The sequence below is a fragment of the Bos mutus genome, chromosome 3 (genome assembly GCF_027580195.1).
Source record: "Bos mutus isolate GX-2022 chromosome 3, NWIPB_WYAK_1.1, whole genome shotgun sequence".
NCBI classification, from domain to species: domain Eukaryota; kingdom Metazoa; phylum Chordata; class Mammalia; order Artiodactyla; family Bovidae; genus Bos; species Bos mutus.
Window position 1 is genome coordinate 89,619,150 of NC_091619.1, and position 24,179 is coordinate 89,643,328.

At 51.2% G+C, this 24,179-nt stretch overlaps 1 protein-coding gene across 4 annotated transcripts in view; it reads right to left on the reverse strand.

Annotated features, from left to right (window-relative positions):
• ACOT11 (acyl-CoA thioesterase 11) overlaps positions 1-24,179 on the reverse strand; it is a 61,692-nt gene that overhangs the window by 20,715 nt on the left and 16,798 nt on the right. For all 4 annotated transcript variants that reach the window (XM_070367975.1, XM_070367976.1, XM_070367974.1 and 1 more), the window contains exons 2-5: positions 7,637-7,841; positions 6,618-6,687; positions 1,593-1,653; positions 487-585 (exon numbers count right to left, since the gene is read on the reverse strand). In XM_070367975.1, the coding sequence (XP_070224076.1) occupies positions 487-585; positions 1,593-1,653; positions 6,618-6,687; positions 7,637-7,775 (369 nt within the window). In that variant the 5' untranslated portion in view covers positions 7,776-7,841. The remainder of the gene's footprint in view (positions 1-486; positions 586-1,592; positions 1,654-6,617; positions 6,688-7,636; positions 7,842-24,179) is intronic.

The window sequence follows — 24,179 nt, forward strand, 5'->3', positions numbered from 1 at the left end:
GATGGAGAGCCTGGTGTGCTATGGTCCATGGGGTCACAAAGAGCTGGACACGACTTAGTGACTGAACAACAACTGTCCCCCCAGTAATCATCTCGCACCTGGGGCTCCTGGATGGTTACAAGTCTTGTCCCCTCTTTGTCCCCATCTTCCATCTCCATGTTGACTGATACATCATTTTCATCCTCCAGTGTCCCCTGAGCCCATTCTTGGGCAAAGGAACCGTGGATGAAGAATGTCAAGGCAGGACATGGAAGGCAATGGAAAGACCTGGAGAATCCTGCAGTGAGGTGCACGGGGAGAGAAGGGGAAAAGCAGAGCAGGAAGGCACTTGGGTTCACCCACAGTGGGGGCTGGGCCTTCTGGAAGCCATGGATTCCCTGCTGCACCCTCATCTCTACCACTCTACCAACCCCCCGAATCACTGCCCTAGAAAGGCACCCAGGTGCCTGGCAGCATAGAGTGCCTGTGCATGCTACCTTCACCCACCTTGGAGAGCTCCCTGTGGGCCACGAAGGTGGCTAAGGCCTTGCACACACACCACTGCTTCTCAGAGCACAGGTCCTCGGAGACCACCTGGATGCCCACCTGGAAAGGAAGAGCAAGGTGGACAAGTGAGGAGGGAGGAACTAGAATCCTACAGCTTGAGATGGGAAGCATCACCAGGCCTGGCTTCTGGTATTCCTGTATCACCTACCAAGTGCAGGGGGCTAGAGACGTGGGATGGGTTCTGATTCTGGCCCTGGCTCCCTGGGGAACCTTGGGCATGTAAATTCCTTTCTCTGGACCTCAGTTTCCTCATCTGTAAAATGGGAATGATTGTACCTACCCTCACAGGGTTATTGAGAGGATCAAAATGAGACTGTTATGAAAGGGCTTGAAGTAAGTTAATTTAAGTGTTGGCTAAATTGGAAGGACAGACAGCTTGGGGGTCCATAGGGGGACCTTGGGCCCTTATGGGGTGTCCAGAGCTACAGTCAAGATTCTGCTATCCAAGCCTCAGTGTGCCTCAGTAACCACTGGCCCAGCTGGGTAAAGTTGCCTGGGCCTGACGTCCATAAGTGGGAAGTAGAGGCCCTCCACCCTGCATCACCAAAGAGTTCTCTCATTAAACCTTCCACAATCCTGCAGCATAGGAATCATGTTCCCATTTTACAGATGTGAAGACAGAGGCTGTGGGAGGTAAGCTAACGGACCAAAGTCTACCGCTCTCACTGCTTCAGCCCACTGACGTCAGGGCTAAGCACAGTGGCTGACGTCAGGGCTAAGCACAGTGGCTGTCCTCCCTGCATTCACCTGGCTGCTGAACAGAGTATCTGACACTAGGTATGAAGACCCAGGAAGCTGGAAGTCAAGGCCCACAGTGGAATCCACATCGCTTGGAGACCTGAGGCACGTCCCTTCCCCTCCCTGGCCTCAGTTTCCCCTTCTGTGTTACGGCCATTAGACAATTAGATCCCTAGATCCTCCCAAACTTGCCAGCTATTTCAGAACTCTGTATCCTCAGCCAAGGTGCTGTGAGTATGAGCACGTGTGCACTCAGGCTGGGGGCTGAGAACAAAGAGAAAGTGGAAACCACCCACCCAGTGGCTCACCTCCATGCTAGAGTTGAAGGCCCGGTTCACCTTGGCCTTGATATTCACAACTTGTCCAACACTGCAGAGGGAAAAGCAAGAGATGAGCCATCCAGAGGGACAAAAAGAGAGAAAAGGGGCCTCAGATACTTGTGGGGCCTCTGCTGAGGGGAACTAGCCAAAAACTGTTACAGCATACAGAGCATATTCACATCTATGATGCTACCAAAGCAAGTTGGCAAGACGGTGTTAGCACCCCATTTTACAGGTGGGGAAGCTGAGGCAAGAGAAGTGGCATGATGTCATTCATCTCCCGCTTCCCCCTGCTCCCCCTAGTTCAATGAACGCTCAAGATTCTCTTTGCTCTCAACAGTCCCTCCTAAGGAAAGCTCCCCCACATCCCACCTTCTTGTAGCCCGCCAAAATTTACCCTCCTAATACAGATCTCCATAAATAATATAATAATAATGAAAAAGTTTAAAATATTGCAAGAATTACTAAAGTGTGACAGAGACACCATATGAGCCAATGTTGTTGGAAAAGTGAGGTCAATAGATTTGCTCAATGCAGGGTTGCTACAAAACTTCAAGTTGTAAAAAATGCAAGATCTGCAAAGTGCAGTAAAATAAGGTATACCTGTATTTATCTACATACAGATAAAGCAAATTTAGCAAAGTGTTAATTGACTCTCAGTGGTAATGACCACACCACTATTCAACTTTTCTATAATTTTGAAAGTTTTCATGATAAAATATTAGAAAATGAACTTCCCTGACCCACCAATAAAAAGAAAATCTATTTTTGGCAGTACTAAAATATGACCCTTCCCCTTCCTCCTCCTCCCCTCTCCTCTTCCTCTCTAGCCTCCCCTAAAGCCAAGCAGTCACCCATTTGGACTCCCAAGCTTCTCTTCCTTCCTGTCTTCCATCTCACAGCTCAGGTCACAATTGGCTCTATCCCCAGGGTCACTGCCCAGCCTCCTTGGGGGCCCCTTCAAGCCCCTAGTTTCCCAAAACCCCTCCAGAGGCAGCGCCTATAGACAAATCTGACCTTTTCAGCCAGTTGTAATAGAGCCCTTCCCCAGGACCAATACTCTTGGCAGACAGAGAAACATGTTAAATGACACCACAGTGATACTAATAGTAAAACCCAGATGATGGAGAACCCTAGAGAGCAAATGACCAAGGTTCTTCAACAAACAAACTTCAAGGAAAAACAGAGAGAGACAGGGAGTGGGAGGAGGAAGGAGAGGGTGCAGGGAGAGGGTGATGGGGGAGATAAAGGGCCTACAGGTTAAAAAAAGACTTGAGGGAATTCCCTGGCAGTCCAGTAGTTAGGACTCAGTGCTTTCACTGCTGGGGACCAGGTTCCATCCCTGGTCAGGGAACTAGGATCCCATGAGCCATGAAGCATGGCCAAAGGAAAAACAAAAGACAAGAGACGAAGTAACCAAATGCAACCTTATTTGCATCATGACTTGAACAAAATAAAGCAAAAAACTATAAAGCAAAACAAAATAAATTCAAGAGACACTGTGGGCAACTGAACGCTGACTGGATATTTGATGGTGGTGAGAAACTGTTCGTTTTGTTTAGCAGTAGTAGTGGTATTTAAGTTATGTTTTTTAAAAGTTCTTATTCCTTAGAGATGCATTGTGAGGCATTTTTAAATGGCTAAAGCAAAAACAAGCAAACAAAAAAAACCTTTCCCAGCTTTCCTCAGGTATGGCCAGGACTTTCCAGGTCACCAACCATGCTCCAGGCCCCTCTCCAGCTTACCCTCACACCCACACCCTCCTCTGCCCAGACTCACCTCCACTCTCCTGGGTCCTATGGCAGGCCCATCCATCACTACATGCCCCACCCCAGCCTTCTCTATCATTGCTCCTCAGGTGTCAGATCCCGTTTTGGCAGCAGAGACTCAGAGTTGACCCAGACACAGCTCCACTGGCCTACAAATTCTCACAGCATGTAGTACTGGAGCCAGCTCAAATACCTCCTCCAAGAAGCCACCCGTGACTACCCTCTGCGGCCCTATGAGCTGTGCTCAGTCACTCAGTCGTGTCCAACTCTTTGTGACCCCATGAACTGCAGCCCACCAAGCTCCTTATCCATGGAATTCTCCAGGTAAAAATACTGGAGTGGGTAGCCTATCCCTTCTTCAGGGGAACTTCCCGATCCAGGAATCGAACCAGGGCCTCCTGCACTGCAGGCAGATTCTTTACCGGCTGAGCTACCAGGGAAGCCCCTGTGCCACTATGCACGCATGCTTTCAGTCATGTCCAGCTCTTTGCAACCCTATGGACTATAACCCGCCGGGCCCCTCTGTCCTTGGGGATTCTCCAGGCAAGAATACTAGAGTGGGTTGTCACTTCCTTTTCCAGTGCCTCTATCAGTTCAGTCACTCAGTCGTGTCCAACTTTTCGCAACCCCATGGACCACAGCATGTTAGGCCTTCCTGTCCATCACCAACTCCTGGAGTTCACCCAAACTCATGTCCATTGAGTTGGTGATGCCATCCAACCATCTCATCCTCTGTTGTTCCCTGCTCCTCCCGCCTTCAATCTTTCCCAGCATCAGGGTCTTTTCAAATGAGTCAGTTCTTCACATCAGGTGTCCAAAGTATTGGAATTTCAGCTTCAGCGTCAGTCCTTCCAGTGAATATTCAGGACTGATCTCCTTTAGGATGGACTGGTTGGATCTCTTTGCTGTCCAAGGGACTCTCAAGAGTCTTCTCCAGCACCACACAGCGCCTCTATACCCACCCTCAAAAACAGAGGCAATGTAGCCCATTGGTTGGGATTCCCAGGTGCCCCACTGGAAGAAGAACCCACCTGCAATGCAGAAGGCACAGGAGACACAGGTTTGATCCCTGAGTCGGGAAGATCCCTGGAGAAGGGCATGGCAACCACTCCAGTATTCTTGCCTGGAAAATTCCATGGACAGAGGAGCCAGGTGGGCAATAGTCCTTAGGGTCACAAAGAGTTGGACACAACCGAAACGACTGACCATGCCTGCATGCAGAGCCTACTAGTTAAGAGCAAGCTCTCCGGGGCCAGACTGCCTTGCTTGTAGTATATCCTGAGGTCTCCACCAGCTGTAAGCCCTTAAGTAAGTTACTTTTCTTCTCTGTGCCTCAGTTTCCTCACCTGTAAAAGGAGGATACTAATAACCAGGGTCTCACAGTGTTGTTCTGAGGACTTAGTAAGTTAATTATCAATAGTAAAAAGACACTACAGTTATTATAAAATTTTGAATATAGTTCCTTGTGTTATACAGTAGCGCCTTCTCCCCCCATTTTTTTTAAACTGGAGTATAACTGCTTTACAACCCTGTACGCCTGAAACTAACAGAATATTGTAAATCAACCACACTCCATGTAAAAAATTGTTTACATGTTTTTAAAAAGGCTTACAAATAACTCATCAGTATGGGTTCATTAGGGCTTCCCTGGTAGTTCAGCTGGTAAAGAATCTGCTTGCAATGCAGGAGACCTGGGTTTGATCCCTGGGTTGGGAAGAGCCCTCAGAGGTTGGCATGGCAACCCACTCCAGTATTCTTGCCTGGAGAATCCCCATGGACAGAGAAGCCTGGCGGACTGTAGCCCATGGGGTCACATAGAGTTGGACACGACAGAGCAACTATGCACAGCACATGGGTTCATTAACTGTGACAAAGGTACCGTATGAATGTAAGATGTTATAGAAACTCTGTGCCATCTACAGTGTTTTTGTAAATCAAAAACTATTCTAAAATAAGATATTCAAAGATGAGTACTACAAAGCACCCATATGTCAAAGATCATTATTTGCCTGGAATTTACCCCTTTGAATTGAAATTATGTTTCTATATCTGCCTCCCTGCAGACTGGGAGCTCCTGGGGCACAGAGACTATGTTCCAGCTGACTTTGTGGACTCCAAACCCTGCTTGGGCCCTGGTCCAAAAAAAGGCACAGGTAGTGATGAATGACTGAATAAGTAAGGACAGGGACTGCCCAAACTTCTTCCTAACCACGACCCATGGGGCACCAGGAAGTCCTGGATAAGTCCTTGGCACTCGATGTCCCAGGCACTGATAGTTCAGAAGCAGGCCTGGAGGCCAGAGCACTGCATGCAGCCCCTGCAGCCTGCCCTGGGCTGAGGGCTTGGCATGCTCCTTGGGTCCTAGCAAAACCGTGTGAAGACCAAGCTCAGTATAGTGTAATGAAAACCTTTCTAACCAGTACAGACATCTAACAAACAAAACTAGTAGGTAATGAGCTCCCCTTTCCTGGAGGTATGTGAGCAGAGGCTGAATGGTCCAAACTTCTGGCTCAGGCTCTGCCAAGGCACCTTGTCTAGGGACCTCCCAACAGTCTGATAACCAATGACCCACAGAGAAGAGCCAAGCCCCAAAAGGCATTCCCTGATTAAGTCTAACCAGCAACCCTGAATATTCATTGGAAAGATTGATGCTGAAGCTGAAACTCCAATAATTTGGCCACCAGATTTGAAGAGCTGACTCATTGGAAAAGACCTTGATGCTGGGAAAGCTTGAGGGCAGGAGGAAAAGGGGGTGACAGAGGATGAGATGTTTGGATGGCATCACCAACTCAATGGATGTGAGTTTGAGCAAACTCCGGGAGATAGTGAAGGACAGAGAAGCCTGGCGTGCTGCAGTCCATGGGGTTGCAAAGAGTTGGACACGACTTAGTGACTGAACAACAACTTCCATTTTGAAGATAAGAAAATTGAGGACCAGAGAAAGAGACTGACTTCCCCAAAGTCACACAGCACCCCATGCTGCAGCTTGAGCAACATCCAACTCCAAAGCTGGCTGAGGGAGTCCACCCCACGGCACCTGGCCACAGGGGCAGCTCCTAGCTCACTGCTGTCCCAGAGACCTTGCAGATGGGTCGTGGCTCCGGAAAGGCTGCCCCCTGTCCATCTGCAAAGGCCCCCAGCTGAGGCAGGTGCCAGGCAGCACAAGGCTGATAAGGCAGGAGATGGGGGAAAGGCTCTGGGATTGTGATGGGGAGACCAGAAAGAGAGGCAGGAGGCCACTTACCTAATGGTGTGCTCAAAATAGATGTCATCCATGGAGGCTGTGACACAGGGGCACCCTGCATGCCTCTCCGCTGGCATCAGGAGAAGAAAGCCATCCGTTAGCAGCCTCCCCATGGCCCAGGCCTCTGATCAATATCAGACCCTCCTAGCTAAGGCCTGCCTCCTCGCTCACACCCCCACCATTCTTTACTTTCCTCACCATGATTACGACACCCTGACCCTGTCTTATTTATCTGGGTTTTGTCTGTCTAGTGCCTCTCCCTTCTGCTAGACCGCAAGTCACTCGAGGGCAAGGAATTTCGCCCATATTTTTCACTGCTGTGCCCAGTCCTGGAGCAGTGCCTGGCATGCAGTATTCAATAAGCAGCCGCTGAATGAATGATCACGCCATGTTTATTCCACTTTCTGACTTCCTCGAGTGCCCAGGCAACCTCACCCACCTTTGTCTCCTTGCCTGAGTCACTCTCATCCTGAGGACTCTGCTCCCAGGCCTGAGTCCTTCTAGAATTCCTTCTCTACTTCCAGGGATGGGTCAGGGTCGTCTCAGGTCTGTTCTCCTAGAGCCCCAGTTTCGCCTCCCTTTCCCAGCCCCTATCAGACAGTGCAGGGGGACAGTTAGGTCTCCTGTCTGCTCCCCTGCTACCATCTGCCTGTGAACTCCCTGCGGGCTGGAGAATACTGGGGCATCAAAGGCAACAAAATGAGCTCCATCCAACCTCCATTCAACTCTGCCAATGCCATGGGTTTTGCTACTGCCAGCCTCAGAGCAACCACGTCTAATGCTACGCTGCATCAGAGCAGGGACCCTAGAGTCCAGGACCAGCACTCAGAGCCCTGGGGGTTTGCAGGCAAGAGGGTGGGCCCGAGCTGAGCATGTGAAACTTGAAGAGGGCATCACAGGCAGGTGGAGCTGCCTGAGTGAAGGCGGGGATGAGAGAAGAGGGCGGCGCTCAGGAACGGCCTCTCCCCTGGTGTGTGTGGCCAAGGCTGGGAGGGCAGCCATGCCGGGTTCGGCCTCACCGGACAGGCAGGCGGTGGCGTCGATCCACTTGAGCAGCTGCCCGACGCTCAGCTCGCCACGCTGGTTGGTGTGGCAGGGCAGCACCAGCTGGCTCATCTGCACCTCCGTGGGGTTCCGGTAGCCCTCGCCATCTGCCATGTTGTCGCTGTCAGTGCGTGAGGCCGACTTCCGGGACGTGCGGTTGGAGAACACGGAGGCCAGGCCCTGGGGAGCAGGTGGGATGGTCAGCTCACAGCAGAGTCTCCAGGTCTGCCAGCCCCTGAGATCCCCAAGACCACGTGCCAAGAAAACCCAACTCCAAGAGTGGCCAGCACCCTCCAGCCCAGGGTCTCAGACCCCAGGGGCTCTCTGGATGCCCCTACTATGCCCAGCTTCCTTTTGGCCACAAATTCCATGTTAACATATCCTTGGACCTGAGGGAGAGGGTGGGGAGAAAGGGATGGAGCAGAGTATTAATTCATCTGTAGACCAGCTTTTTCAAGTTTTGCCTCAGATTCACCTTCGTTCTGGTAAGATTTCCCGTCTCTATTCAGGGAGGCCTAGTAAGCCCTACGGGCTTCTCTGGTAGCTCAGCTGGTAAAAAATCCGCCTGCAATACAGGAGACCCCAGTTCGATTCTTGGGTTGGGAAGATCCCCTGGAGAAGGGATAGGCTACTCACTTCAGTATTCTTGGGCTTCCCTGGTGGCCCAGATGGTAAAGAATCCGCCTGCAATATGGGAGACCTGGGTTCAATCCCTGGGTTGAAAACATCCCCTGGAGGGAGGGCATGGCAACCCACTACAGTATTCTTGCCTGGAGAATCCCCAAGGACAGAGGAGCCTGGCGGCTACAGTCCATGGGGTCACAAAGGGTCTGACACAACTGAGCAACTAAGCACAACACAGCACAGTGAGCCCTACAATAGTCAAGCCCAGGGATCTGCTCCTATCTCATCCCATAAGGACCCTTTCCTGGGGCTCTTCATGTTTCAGATGACATCGGAAGCAGCACCTCGGCTGATGCTCCTCCGTTGTCAGCACTTGGCTCTACTGACAGGGAAGGCTCCAGCCAGTCACTGACCAGCTGTCTGATCCAGACCAGGGCTGGAACAGCTGCCAGCTGGAGAACCAGCAGAGAAAATCCTAGAACTCATGAATAAGAGGAGTCTCTGCCCAGGGTCCAGCTTAGGAGTCTCATTTGCCAGGCAACAGAGGTAGGCGTGCCTGGCAGTCCCCTGGAGGGGGTGGGATGAGGAAGGGGAGCTGACCTGCCATCCTGTCTCTCTGGCCAGCTTTCCCTCATCACACTGTGAACAGAGCTGGGGACACCTGCCTGTGTGAGAAAAATGACAAGTAGGGATAGGCACATGGGTTCCAGTTTTCATGTATGTGTGGGTGCTAAGTCGCTTCAGTCATATCCGACTCCTTACGATCCTGTGGACGGTAGACCCCCAGGCTCCTCTGTCCATGGGATTCTCCAGGCAAGAATACTGGAGTGGATTGCCATGCCCTCCTCCAGGGGATATTCCCAACCCAGGAATCAAACCTGCAACTCTTACATCTCCTGCTTTGGCAAGAGGGTTCTTTACCACTAGCGCCAAATGGTAAGCCCTCCAATTTTCATGGCCATTGCCACTTGTGGTGATAAGTCCCTGCTAACACTTATAAAGTGCTTATAAAGTATCAGATACTCTTCTAAGCACTTTTCAAGTCCTAATTCAAATTTTATCCATACAACAAACCTCTGAAAGAGGTACATTATTATATTCATTTTAAAGATTAGAAAACTGAAGCTCAAGTAAGTGCCAAGCCCAGCTGTGACTCCAGAGGTCTAGCCACTTCGACTGAGGTCCTAATCACCACACTACACTGCCTGCAGGGCTTCCAGGGGCCCAAGATGAGGAATCCAGGGCCCTGGATGTGGATTCAGCAGCAAAAAGTGCTATGACCTATGTTGACCCTGCTACTGCTACAGGATGGGGGCAGTGATGGCTCAGGGAGAGGATGGGCCTCATTCTGGGGGGTTATACTCTTTGGATAGCTCCCCTCACAAGGATTCCATAGCTAATTCAATAAATTCAAAACACACCAAGTTGACTTGCTTAAGGTCACTGACCCCTAAGAGGTAGCCCTGGGATTTGAACCAAGCTAGTCTGACCCAGAACAACTTGTGGGTTCCTTGGAGAGGCAGCTCCTTGCCAAGCGCCCCTAAATACCAAGTGCAATGCTGGGGACCAAAATGAGAGAGAAGAGGGCAGCTGCCCCAGGAGCTCGCAGCCTGGGTGGGGACCTGCGGGCACCAGGCTGCCAGGCTGTTGCAAGCAGCTTCCAGACCACTGCGATCCAAGCAGCAGGAGCCGTCACCATGGTAACCATTGCCAAGGCATTTCCAGCCTGGTATGTGCTGGGGGCTGCCTGGATGTGGATGTGGGTGGCTGACTCTAGGTGTGGGAGACGGTAGAGGGAGGAGGCAGGCAGACTGTGTTTACCCACACTCTTCCCAAGCCCCTCCCACAGCTAGTTCTGGGACAAGCATTCCAGAAAGAAGTCCTGGAGAAAAGCAAGGTGGAAGCAAGATGCAGAGAGTAAGGGGGAAGAAGAAAAGCAGAGTATGTGGAGTTTCTGGGCAGCTCCAGATGTGCACACAGGGAAGACGCCCCCCACCCCAACACAACGTCCCTGCTGTTCAAGCCTGTTCTCACCCACTGCCTCACTGAATCGTCACAAGGCAGGCAGAGGGTAAAGACCATTTACCCCATTTTACAGACGAGGAAAGTGAGGATGGCAAAAAAGTCGTAGACCAGCAGTCAGGACACCTGAGTTCTAATCCTCTCTGCTTCCCACCTAGCCAATCCCCACTCGTCAGTTGAGTTCAGTCGCTCAGTCGTGTACAATTCTTTACGACCCCATGGACTGCAGCACGCCAGGCTTCCCTGTCCATCACCAACTCCCGGAGCTTACTCAAACTCACGTCCCCTGAGTTGGTGATGCTATCCAACCATCTCATCCTCTGTCATCCCCACTCCTACCAGCCTCCTATTTCCTGTTTTGTGAAACAGAAGTCCCATCCATTGTCGTCTACATGCCTGGAGGCAGGATCTTTGCCTTGTCATTCTGTTCATTCATTCACTCACTCATTCATTCTCCAAGCACTTCCTCTGTATTAAAGTGAAAGTTGCTCAGTAGCGTCTGACTCTTTGCAACCCCATGGACTACATGTTAAGTTAGTGGATTTGGGTTTTGGAAAGAGCCCTTCAGTGTTGTGTAGAGGCCTGGAAGGAGGTGGAGAGACTGCAGGCCTCCACCTCTGAATTCTTCAGACCAGAATACTGGAGTGGGTAGCCTTTCCCTTCTCCAGGGGATCTTCCCAACCCAGGAATCAAACCGGAAAGTCTCCTGCATTGCAGGCGGATTCTTTACCAGCTGAACTGCCAGAGAAGCCCCTCTCTCTGTACTGGACCCTCTCAAACACTGAGCTTATAAGAAAAACTGGGCCAGTCCTTTGAGAAGCTCCTACTCTAGTTCTCATGCTTAGAAGTACCTGGAACCCAGTAGGACCACATCAAAGATGTATAAAGGGATGTCTAGAGGCAGACTTGCGTTCATATCCTAGCCCTGGCCCAGAGCGCTATGTGATCCTAAGCAAGTCCCCTCTCCTCTGAGCCCCTTCTCCTCCAGCCCAGGGGAGACTGCCAGTCTCCAAGGTATCTCAGCCCTGGTTCCAGGATTCTGGCGTCTAATCTTGCAGGGCTCTGGCATGGCCAGCTGAGCTTTCTAACAAGGAAGCTAAGGAGCTCTGTCACTTGTCAGGCAGGAAATACTGTGCTCTGAGAAGGACGGAGCTCCCACCCTGGGGCTGGCAGAGGAACAAGCCCCACTGTGCTGTGGCCCCACCTCCCTCAGAGGCAGGAGCGCTGAGCCCCTGGAGCATGGGCCAAGGGGAAAGGCAGCACAGCCTCCAGACTCCAACTGGTTCCTGGGCCTCCAAGGCAGTCTGCCACAACAGGGCAGGCCAGGCCAGGCAGCCTCCCAACCCCTGGTGGGCAGGCAGCCAGCCAGGGAGGATGGGGCGTGTGGGGGCCCAGCAGGGTTTGGCCAATGAGGCCCCAGGGCCCAGCCACTCCTCTCAGGGCCAGTCACGGGGAAAGCAGAAGCCCTGGACAGAATCAGGGCCTGGGGCAGCCAGGAAGGCTGAGCCAGGACAGCTGACATGGAGGACAGAGCCTGCATGAAGGTGGGGAGGGCATCTAAGGGGCAAAGACGTGCACTCTCAGACAGCAGCCATGCCAGGCACTGGCGCCCAGCCGCAACAGTCCTGGCCAGATTGAGTAAGCCCAGACGAGGCCTCAGCCCGCTACACTGTGGGCTTTGTGTCCCTTCTCCTCAGCCAGAGTCATGTGACAGAACAGCTGGGTCTGAGCAAGAAAGGCCACCTTGTCCAACCTTTTCATGGCTGGGGACACTGGGGGAAAGGCTAAAGTAAAGGGGAAAGCCTCTTAGGCCACAGGGCTCCTTCTGGGCAACTGGACAACCGGCCCACACAACAGATTTAACCTGGACTTCTTCTGTCCCCCAAGTAGCCAAGCTCCAGGGATCCAACCTCCTTGAACTCTTGGTCTGCCCCCCACCCCTCAGCCCCCACACTCTGATGCGCTCAGGCCCCTGCACTGCTCACTCACTGGGTTGCCTCCACAGCCAGTTCACAGGCCTCCAGTCTCTCCACCTCCTTCCAGGCCTCTACACAACACTGAAGGGCTCTTTCCAAAACCCAAATCCACCAACTTAACAACCACAACCTATTGCATCCTGCCTTCCGGGGAAGCTAGACCCAGTCCGCACAACTGGGACCTTGTTCTGACCCGTAGGGCCACACAGACTTTTCTGAAGGGCAAGCCTGAGAAGGCACCTCTCCTGCTCAAGATTTCTCAGTGGCTCGCCATGGCTCTTAGGGTCAAGGCCCCACTCTGTAGCCCCTGCCACTGCCCCCACAGCTGCTCTCCCAGCTCCAGAGCACACCTGGTTTCTCAGAGCACACTCTCACTACCGCTGCCTAGGACCCCTCCATCTGTTCTACCTGCCAAGTGAGTCCTTCCTCCTACCCCCTCTTCAGTGCCCCTTCCCCATGCCTGCCTCCTCCCCAGGGAGAGTCAGGGCCTCCCCGGACCCCGCAGCCTCACTATCTCCATCACAGCACTGACAGAGGCAGCCACTGCTTTCACAGCCACCTGCCCTAGCAGACAGGCATTCCCGCAGGGCAGGGATGGATGTAGGCCTGGCACAGGGCAGGTGCCAAATTAATGCCTACAGGGGAGGAGAAGAGTGGTGGCAAGGGCAGGCTTGGAGCTGAGACTTGAGGAAGAGGACAGTCTGAGGTACAGGAAGGACTAGAGAAGAGCAGAAAACAAAAGCAGGAGCAGCAGGGCTCGGGCGACGGAGTGGCTGGGGCAAAGGGCAACAGGTGGGAAAGTACTAGGCACCTGTGTGGGTGGAGACAGAGGCGGGGATGGGGTGTGGGGCAAAGAGTCCCCAGAAACCAAAGAAGACCCCTGGAGAAGGGTGTGCCCTACAGGGATCAGCAGGAAAATGCGGAGACCAGCCAGCAGGGAGAACATCTCAGGGACTTCCCTGCCAATCCAGTGGTTAAGACTCTGCATTCCCAATGCAGGGGACATAGGTTCAATCCCTGGTCAAGGAACTAAGGTTTCCCATGTCACTAACCCCCACATGTCACTACTAGGAGCCCGTGCTCCACAAGAGCAGCTCACATGCACCACAACTAGAGAAAAAGCCCATGTGCCGCAAAGAAGACCCAGCCCAGCAAAAATATAAATAAACCAAAGAACCACCTCAAAGAGCAGGCCTGGAACAGAGGAGGCCCACCAGCCCTGGAGGGGAGAAGCTGGCCTGGGTAACCTCTCAGCTCACTCACCATGCCACAGGGCTGTGCACAGCCCCTGGAGATCAGCCTGGCCTGGACTCAAGTCAACTAACTCATGTGACTTCAGGCAGGCTGCTCAGCCTACCTCTGTGGGCCTCCGCTTCCATAACTGCAAGAAATGGGATCATAATACCTACATCCAGGGTCATCATGGGGATGAAATTAAAGACCAAGTGTTCACAGCTCCTAGTACGCACCTGCCACGTGGCTAACATTTACTGAGCACTGAGGTTAGCATTATAAAGCTGAGTTTGGGCTTCCTACCAAAATATAGCTGGGAGACTCCTAAACAGAGTTCAAACCAGACTGTTTACACGGTACTTTCTCACGCATGAGTTCACCAGAACCTCGTGGCAACCCCGTGAGGAGGCAAGACTGGTAGCCAGTTTGAGAGGTTCTGTGAGAATTCAAAGAACCAGTGATAGAGAAGCAGGGATTCAGCTGCAGGGCAGGAGACCCTACATGGCCCTGCTCCTCCCACTCTCCCTCCCAGGCTTCTCTCCAAGGGCCGGGGACTGGAAGGCGGGCCGGGGGGTTGGGGGTTGGGGAGAAGCACCTTGGCCCACTACCAGCCAGGCCCCCAGAGAGCCAGGCCCTCCCAGAGTGTGAGGGAGCTGCCCAAGTTGTTTCCCTGTCCCCACAAAGGTGGCTCCAGGCTCTCAGAGCCACCAGTCGCCTCCCAGCAGTCTTCCCACCAGCAACACAGAAGCATCTGTCAACCTCCTAAACACCCTTCAATCCCATTCCCTGTCTTCTTCCCCCAGAGGGCTCTGAGGCAGCCTGCACACGCACACACCCTGAGTATGCACAGAGACCCAAAATGCAAACAGAGCTAAGAGCCAAATACGGGAGGAGCGATTACATCGGGAATGCACGTGCTGTGCTAAGTCACTTCAGTCGTGTTCGACTCTTTGCAACCCCATGGACTGCAGAGTGCCAGGCTCCTCTGTCCATGGGATTCTCCAGGCAAGCATACTGGAGTGGGTAGCCATTTCCTTCTCCAGGGGATCTTCCTGACCCAGGGATTGAACCCAGGTCTTCCGCCTGGGTTGCAGGCAGATTCTTTACGCTCTGACCCACTAAGGAAGCCACGCGAGGAAACCAGTTGCACAAAGATGCTGCCATAAAGAATTTCATTTGGCCTTGAGATTCCCAGTAGACAAGGGTAAAAAGGGTAGTAGTGGGTACCAAACTCTGAGATGAAAAGTGGGTGCACTTGTGTGTGAAGCCAGCATGAGGGCTGGGAGGACATCGGTGTTCCATAGGCTGCTGATGGCCATATGTCATCAGATGACACCTTCATTCTAGAAGATAAATAATGGTCTCCAGTGCCCTGTACGCACATCCTCATTTTACTTCTAGCTACAGGGTGTATTGACACTTGACATTTTTCAAGATTTGGGGGTGAGGAAGGTAGAGAATTAAACCATTATTTCTTACTAAGAACCTCCTAGATGCCATTCATTTGGTTAGCATTTATTGAACATCTACTATGTACCAAGTTGTAGGCTAGGAGCTTTCACATGTCTTCTCTCAGTAATTCTCATATATATCCTACAACACACTGTTATTCTACCCATTTTACTATGAACAAACCAAGGCTGTGAGAGCCAGTGTATTGCTTCTGAGCACCTGAGACGTGACAGACAGAATTTAAGACAATCCCAGAAGATGGACCTTCCCTGGGGATCCAGTGGTTAAGACTCCATGCTTTCACTGCAGGGGGCGCAGGTTTCATCCCTGGTGAGGGAATTAAGATCCTGCATGCTTGCTGTACAGCAAAAAAACCAAATAAAATAAAAATTTTATTTTACAATTCCAGGGCAGTTCCCTGGTGGCCTAGTGTTAGGATTCTAGGCTTTCACTGCTGTTACCTGGGTTCAATCCCTGGTGGGGGAAACAGATCCTGTAAACTGTGTGTATGGCAAAAAAAAAAAAAAAAGCAATCCCAGACCTACCAGCCAAAGCCCACACTCATATCTCCACAGGCCTTGGAGATGAAGAGACTCTTCCATCTGAAACTCAAGAGAGGGGAGGCAAACCAACCCATGTCACACAGCCAGTCAGTGACCAAGGAGAGAAAAGAGGCCAGTACCCTGCGTCCCTGCCCAGAGCCCACAGCCTAGGGCAGGCTGGTCAGCTTTTGTGCTCTCCCAGTGAGGACAGAGGGGGATGGGAGGGCCTTCAACCTGTTCATCCTGCCCCTGACCCTAAATCTGACAAGAAAGGAAGTGGGGTAGCGGATATAATTGAAAGTGTGAGCTAAGCCCACCTCTTTTGGAGGTAGAGCTTCACGAGGCATTTCCAGTTTAGTGCCTTCCTATAAAACTCAATATAAGTGGAACTTATATCCATCAACTTATCATCCTCAGGAGACGTTGGATAGGTTATTTTGCCTCTCTGTGCCTCAGTTTCCTCATCTGTCAAATGGAGCATTTAACTAGAGAGTCTCCAAGAACTCTTTTCAAACCAAGAAATTGTTTGGCTTACGGGAGGACCTCCTTGACAAGACTCAATACTTTGGCCACCTGATGCAAACAGCCGACTCATTGGAAAAGACCCTGATGCTGCGAAAGATAGAAGGCAAGAGAAGGGGACCACAGATGATGAGATGGTTGGATGGCATCACCGACTCAATGGACATGAGTTTGAGCCAGCTCTGGGAGTTGGTGAAGGACAGGGAAGCCTGGTGTGCTGTGGTCCATGGGGTCACAAAGAGGTGGACATGACTGAGTGACTGAACAACAAAGGACTTCCTTGACAAGACCCACAAGGCCCTCCAGCCACATCCCCAGTCTTGCTCACACCATATACCCCCAGACAACTGACCGTCTCAGTTCCTCATACCCCTCAGGCCGCTGCTTACTCCCTGTCTGGAGCACTCATCCTCTCCTCTCCACCTCCATAATGACTACCGGTCCCTCGGCTCCATTATCTCTCCCTCTATCCTCAGGCTCCTGGCCCCAGGAACCTCCACTCTGCAATGTGTTCCATTGTGACAACATTCATTTAACTGTGGGAGTATCTGGTGGACACTGGACACAAAGATCCATCGGCAGGAGCCCTCTTTACTTCTGGTATCCACGGGGCCCAGCACAGAGCCTGGCTCACTGTGGACCAAATGAATGAGTTGGTTCAGAGGGTCTCCAATTCTCAGTGTCACCCCATGTGGCAGAGAGAATGTAGGCCATGAAATCAAGAGAAGTTCCCCACCAGAAGTGCTGACCTCTCACCCCATCCTAGAACAGTCGGAACATCATCTGTCTGCCTCCACCCCCAAGGGTAAAAATAGCTTGTCTGAAATCTGACACCTGAGTCATCTGGAGAATTCCTCCTGCCCCATTAAGGAGTCAGCCAAGGGCCAGAGAGGGCAGGGAGGGCATTTCCTGAATGCTTACCCATTCCTATCTCATCCGATCCATAAGAAACATTTGAGGTGTTATCACAGGCAAGGTACACAGGTGATCCAGAGAAGTCCCAAATCCAAGGTCGCCCAGCACTGAACCACAGAGCAGGGATTAAGTGAGGCCCCCTGCCTCTATCTACAGGGCAACCCTTGCCTCTGCACCAAGAGTGAAAAGGGTTTGGAGATAGAGAACGACTGCCTGCTGGTATGGATGGGGAAATGGAGGCTCAGGGGCTGTCTGCCCAAGGCAAAAGGGCCTGAACTCCGGCAATCCTTAGGTAAATTAATGAGAAGTAGAGGACAATCCCCACCCCATCGTCATCCAAGACTAGTAAGGGTTAAAGGAGATGCCAGGGACTTCCCTGGTGGTCCAGTGGTCACGAATCCACTTTCCAATGCAGAGAACACGAATTTGATCCTAGTTTGGGGAACTAAGATCCCACGTGCCACAGGGCAACGAAACCCCCATGTCATAAATACTGAGCCTACTACACACCACAACTAAGCCCCGATAGAGCCAAATATATAAATGTTTTTAGAAATAAATAAAGGAGATCCTGAAACTAAAGCACCCAGTTAGCTGTGAGGTGTGGTGCACGTGTGAGGGAGGCTGGAGAAGATGGAGCAGTTGGGCAGGACCAGACTTGTCCTTCCTCCAGCAGGCTTATCACTGCTGGGAAACGAAATGCGGAGATGGAAGGTGGCGTTTGGAACGTGCCTTGTAAACCTCAGTGGCTCAGCTGTCCTTTCATTTCAGCACTTCTTGAGTCTGAGTAGGGCCTGCCCACAGGGACAGGACAGCCCACACAGAGCAAGACAGGGGTTACTTGGGAAATGCTGCTACACAGAGGGGTAGCAGGGGCCTGGCAACCAGGCAGAACCTGCAGGGACTGGCTGTGTGGGGCCAGGATTCAAATTAGCCTCAGCCAACATCCTCAGTTCTGCTTCTCTACACTGTTTGGGCACTGTTCCTGCAGCATTTGGCAGAACAACAGATGGCACGTGAGCAAGTTTTTAAATCTCTCTGGCCCCAACTTTCTTGCTTATAAAATGGAAAGGGATGCAGGGGAGACTGACAACAATCACGCTCCCTTGTTTAATTACTTGATATGTGTAGGTGGGGCGCCAGGCATTTTCTGCTCCTTCTCTCTCAGTCCCCACACAGCCCTGATAGTTAAATGTTGTTATTATTCCTATCTTACAGATGGGAAAACAGGGGCTCAAAAAGGGTAAGTGTCATGCACACACACACACACACACAATCATTATAGCCAGTAAAGGGCAGTCAGGACTTGGACCCAAGTCTGTTTAACTCAAGGGCTAAGGCTAGCTGGGCACTTCGCTGTAATTGCCTCTCTTTAGTCTGACACAGCAGAATGTTTACTGCTGTGTCCCCAGCATTCAGGCCCTTTCTCACCCACACATGCCAGGCGGGGCCCTAGGGAAGCTTCCTCCCCATGGACCCTCAGACCTTCTGCAGGAAACAGTGATGGTATCATGACCTCCTCCCAGCATAGTCCAGCATCCAGGCACTTGTCCTGCTGCTGCTGCTGCTGCTGCTGCGACCCCATAGACAGCAGCCCATCAGGCTCCTCCATCCATGGGATTTTCCAGGCAAGAGTACTGGAGTGGGGTGCCATTGCCTTTTCTGGGCACTTGTCCTACTAGACACTCAAAGTCAGCAGCCTGTGAGGGAGAGAGGTGGCTACCTCCAGAGTGGAAACTGCAAGCTCTCTGTCAGCCAAAAACTGCTTTGTAAATCCTCAGCTCTCTGGAGTAGGAAAAACCTCATGGATGGCTACATATGCCCTCTCAGACACAGATATCTCAGTTACCACCACCACCCTGCCCAGTGACTGTCCAACATGAGCTTGCTTGCTCTCTGAGACAGGAGGCTCACTCCCTGCTGATGTAGACACTTGCCCTGTGTCTACATCCCCTTCTGCTGACAGCAGGTCTGCCTGTCAGAGTTCTTCTATCTACCCCTCCCCAACTGACAGCTGCCTCCCTACAGCTTTCTTCCTTGGAGCTGTTTGCCACCTCCTACCCTCTACCTCCAGCAGACCCCAGAAAGGTGCAGGAAGGGTCTGCACACAGGCAGTCTGACCCCAAGTGTGACTGGTCCCCACTTTGCAGCCTCTCAGTCAACCCTCTCCAATAGTACCCAGCTTGGAGCCCACATTCACAGGCAATACCCCTCCATGGGAGCCCCTGGCAGTGGGGTGGGCCCTTCAGGATTGGTGAAGAGGAGGGCAAGCCTCTCTCCTTCATCAGAGCCCTTCATGCTCCCCCTGCTAGACAGCCAAGACTCCTGCCTGACACCGCCTCCAAGTCACCATGGCAACGGGTAGCCAGGCGATGGGCCAGGTCCAGACATCCTGCAAACAAGCCCGTTTACCTTGGAGCTGGAAACACCAGTTACAGGGACCAGAAGTCCTCTCCAGAAGGACAAAGTTGGGAGGGAGAAAGAAGGAGAAGAGGGATGGAGGGGAGGAGAGATGGGTTACAAAGAGAAAGAGGGAAAGAAGGGAAAGAAAGAGAGGAAATAGAAAAAACAAGAGGTCAAAGAATGGATGCTGGTAGGGAACAAAGCAAGTAGAAGACACACACACACACCAGAGAGAGAAGTGAAGAAGGCAGGAAAGGGGCCCCCTCCCAACTTCCCCCACTGCTCACATTCCTCAAGCCTGAGCTGCTCTCAGCCCTTTGGGATTCTGGCCACAGCTGGGACTTCCTGCCCCAGGAAGCTAACAGCCCCGTGGCCCCTTGGAGGCCCCAGTTGCTGCCCTGGGGCCTGCAGTCCCCTCCGCTGAGGGACAGCATCTGCCCTCCCCAGCAGGCGGGGCCCCTGTCCCAACCCCAAGCAGCACTTACAGGCTCAGTCTCCTGCTCAGGTCCCCATAGTTCCCCTGAGGCCCAGCCTGTCTCTGATCACCAGATCTCCTGCCCCTCCCCTCATACTCCGACTTCTTGCCCCGAGAGTGTTCAAGAAATCAGTCCCAAGCAGAGCAGAGTGGCCATAATAGGTGTGACTTCATCCACACAACACACTTCCTTATACTGTGAGAGGAATGGGTCACAGAAGGAGGTCTACCAAGAGGACACCAACCCTCCAGGGGCTGCTTCTAAGGCCCCAAGTCTGGAGGTGGAAGGGTGGGAGTGAGAGCTGGGCCTGGCCTGCTCCCTGGTGGGTCTGCTGAGCTGAAGCAGACGGCCCAGTGGTTCTCTGCTGGGCACTGACCATGTTCCAGGGCCTTCCTCAGCCTCAAGCTCTTTGGCTGTAAGACGGCCTTATCATTCTTGGCCTAGTCTCATCCCCACCCCCATGTGCCCTGAACTGTCTCAGAGAAATCTGAGCCCACAAGAAAGGCTTGTTAAAGAGGAATGATCAGGGCAGAGAGAGAAAAAGGAAAAACAGGAAGGCACAGGGGGCTGGCAAGAGGAAAACAGACTGTGCTGGAATCCTGGCCCAGCCTCTGTCTCCCTGGATAATTAGTTAAGCCACTCTAAACCTCACTTTGCACATCTGTAAAGTGGGAATAATAATATCATAGTGAGGATTGAAGAGTGCTTAAAAAGTACCAGCTTTCCATATTATTAAAAAGTCAAGGCATTTGCATCATTTTTTTAGATTCCATACAAAACAGAAATAGACCCATAGTCATAGAAAACAAATTTATAGTTACCAAAGGGGAAAGGGCTGGGGAGGAGGGTAAATTAGAAATTTGGGGTGAACAAATATACACTAATATTAATATAGAGTCCCTTAGACAGCAAGGAGATCAAACCAGTCAATCCTAAAGGAAATTTACCCTGAATAGTCATCGGAAGGACTGATGCTGAAGCTGAAGCTCCAGTCCTTTGGCCATCTGGTATGAAGAGCCGACTCACTGGAAAAGACCCTAAGGCTGGGAAAGATTGAAAGCAAAAGGAGACGGAAATGACAGAGTATGTAATAGTTGGATGGCATCACCGATTCAACGGACATGAGTTTGAGCAAACTCTGGGATATAGTGAAAGACAGGGAAGCCTGGCGTGCTGCAGTCCATGGGGTTATAAAGAGTCAGACACAAGTTAGCGACTGAACAGCAACAATTAATGTATGTAAAATGGATAAATGACAGGGACTTACTGTATAGCACAGGGAACTATATTCAATATCTTGCACTAACCTATAATGGAAAAGAATCTAAAAGTATAGAGGCATTGTCGAAGGACACAGGAAATCATCCTAACCGAAGAGCCTGGGCCCTGAAAGGCTCAAGATGCCTCACTAAGGAAATGGTTTCTTGGAATAGAAGGCAGTGATCACTAGAAACCAGCTTGGGTTTATGGGGAACAAGGCATTCCAGGCACAAGGGAAGAGTTTACCAGGGCAGGAATAGACATATTTTTGCGTTCGCACAGACCCAGAATATTGTGAGTGTTCAGTAGACGTGAGTTAAATTGAACCTGGGAGCCATCTCCCATATTTGTGTGCTCTGTTCAACATTTGGTTAAAGGACTGAATGAAGACACACTTGGTCACACATGGCCACCTGAAAGGTAACTTTTAGATAGAAAACCAAACAGATGAAAATGAGTAAGAGTCATGCTATCAACCTGCACTTAAGTTTTTCTGTTGCTGTCACTTTGCTCTAGGATATACGTGTGCTTGGGCTTTCTAAATGGCTCAGTGTAAAGAATCCGCCTGCCAATGCAGGAGACGCAAGAGATGCAGATTCGGTCCGAGTCGGGAAGATCCCCTGGAGCAGGAAATGGCAACCCACTCCACTATTTTTGCCTAGAAAATTCCATGTCCATAGGGGGTTGCACAGTCAGACACAACTGAACACAGATCATATATATGTGTGGTGGGGTGGCGCCAGCTTTATGGTTGTTTCTGCAAAAATGGCCTCATGGTTTCCTCCATCCACAAGCTCAACAGTGACAAGTCCTGCTGCATCCAAACGGGGCCCGAGGGCTGCTGGAGGCCTCTTTGGAGGTGAGAGGCGGGAACGTGTTCAAGACAGGAGTGACTGGGTGGCAGGGAAGAGACAACCTCTCACTGGGGTATGGCAGGCAGTGTGAGGCCCAGCCCAGGGAGGGGGGAACAGAGGGGACAGCGGGTGGCACAGGGTGGACAGTCAGGCAACAGGAGGAACAGTGAGAGGGCCGGGCTGCATATGGCCTGGGTGCCAGGCCTCTGGCTACAGATGTGAGGGCTGGCTGAGTCAGGACAGGGGGGTCCTGGTAAGGAATAAAACCCAGACTAAATAGGAGTGGACGAAGTTAGAAAGAGGCTAATTCTGGCTGGGGATCAACAGCAATCTTTTTTAAAACTCCATTCCTTCCTTCAAGAAGATACTGGGAGTACAGCACTGAACACCAACCCAGGCTCTCCACTCACGAACAGACAATAAACAAAGGAACAAGATCATTTTAGAGTGAAAAGTGATATAAGAAGGAAAACAGCGAGGAGCACTATTTACAATAACCAAGTCATGGAAGCGACTAAACATTCATCAACAGAGGAGTGGATAAAGAAGACATGGAACATGCATACATGGAATATTAGTCATAAAAAAGAATGAAATAATGCCATTTTCAGCAACATGGACAGACCTAGAGATTATACTAAGCGAAGTCAGGCAGAGAGAGACAAATATCACATATCATTTATATGTGGAATCTAAAAAAGTGATATAAAGGAACTTATGTACAAAACAAATAGACTCACAGACATAGAAAACAAACCTAAAGTTACCAAAGGGGATGGGGGTGGGGTGGGGATAAACTAGGAGTTCGGGATGAACAAAAACACACTACTATATATGAACTAGATAAACAAGGCCCTACTGTATAGCACAGAGAACTATACTCCATGTCTTGCAATAACTTATAATTAGAAAAGAATTTGAAAAAGAATATATATGTATAACTGAATCACTTTGCTATACACATGAAACTAACACAACATTATATATAAACTATATTTCAATTCTTTTTGTTTTTTAAATATTTCAATTTTTAAAACGAAGAAGAGGGCTTCCCTGCCAAGGGACATGGGTTTGATCCCTAGTCCGGGGGGATTCCACACGCCGCAGGCAGAGCAACTAAGCCCGCACTCCACAGCTGCTGAGTCCTCACTCTAGAACCCGCAAGCTACAACTGCCGAGCCCACGTGCCTAGATCCCATGCTCTGCAACAAGAGAAGCTGCTACAGTGAAAAGCCCATACACTGCAAGGAAGAGTAGCCCCTGCTCACTGCAACCAGAGAAAGCCCACGCAAACAAGGAAGACCCAGTGTAGCCAAATAAACAAATAAAAAGAAGAAAAACAGCAGATGTGAAAGAGAGACAAGGTGGTGGACCGGAAGGGGCTAATTTAGATTGGGTGATCAAGGAGGGTCATGGCCAAGATCTGAATGAGACCAGCAAGAGTGACTGAGCAAGGCCCTGGGGGCACAGGGTCCCAGGCAGGGGAGCAGAGTGTGTAAAGAGCCCAAAGAGGAACAGGGACAAGCTTGGCTGCCAGAGGAGCAGTATGGTGGGCAGTGAGGCTGGAGCAGTGTCAGGGAGAAGGGAACAAACTAGTCCCACACTGCCCAAAGCCTAAAGTTCCTGTGGAATTTGGATTCTACTCCACGTGGGATGGGAAGAACTGGAGGCTGTGAATGGGGAGAGAGTTGATCTGACCTGCATTTTAATATCACTTTGCTGTCGTATGGGGCTTCCCACGTGGCTCAGTGGTAAAAAACCCACCTGCCAATGCAGGAGACACTGGTTCGATCCCTGGGTTAGGAAAATCTCCTGGAGGAGGAAATGGCAACCCACTCCAGTATTCTTGCCTAGAAAAAATCCCATGGACAGAAGAGCTTGGCAGGCTACAGTCCATGGGGTCAAAGAGTTGGACATGGCTGAGCACCCACGCATGCTGTTGTGTGGGGGCAGATTGCAGGGTGAGAGAAGAAGCAGGGAGACTCCTCTGTGGGCAACTGCAGTCCAAAGAAAGATGATGGACCCAGGTGTATTTGGGAGGTGGAATCATCATGACTTGCTGATAGCATCCATGTGTGAGAAGGACAGAACAGGAGGATGCAGGGAGGACACGACTGAGTGGCTGAACAACAACAAGGACAAAGCTGGTAAGAGACGGGTCTCCATGTGCAGAGAGCCACTGTGTATGGCCCAGGGGCTGTCCCAAAATTGCTCTCCCAGAAGCTCAAAGACCACTGTT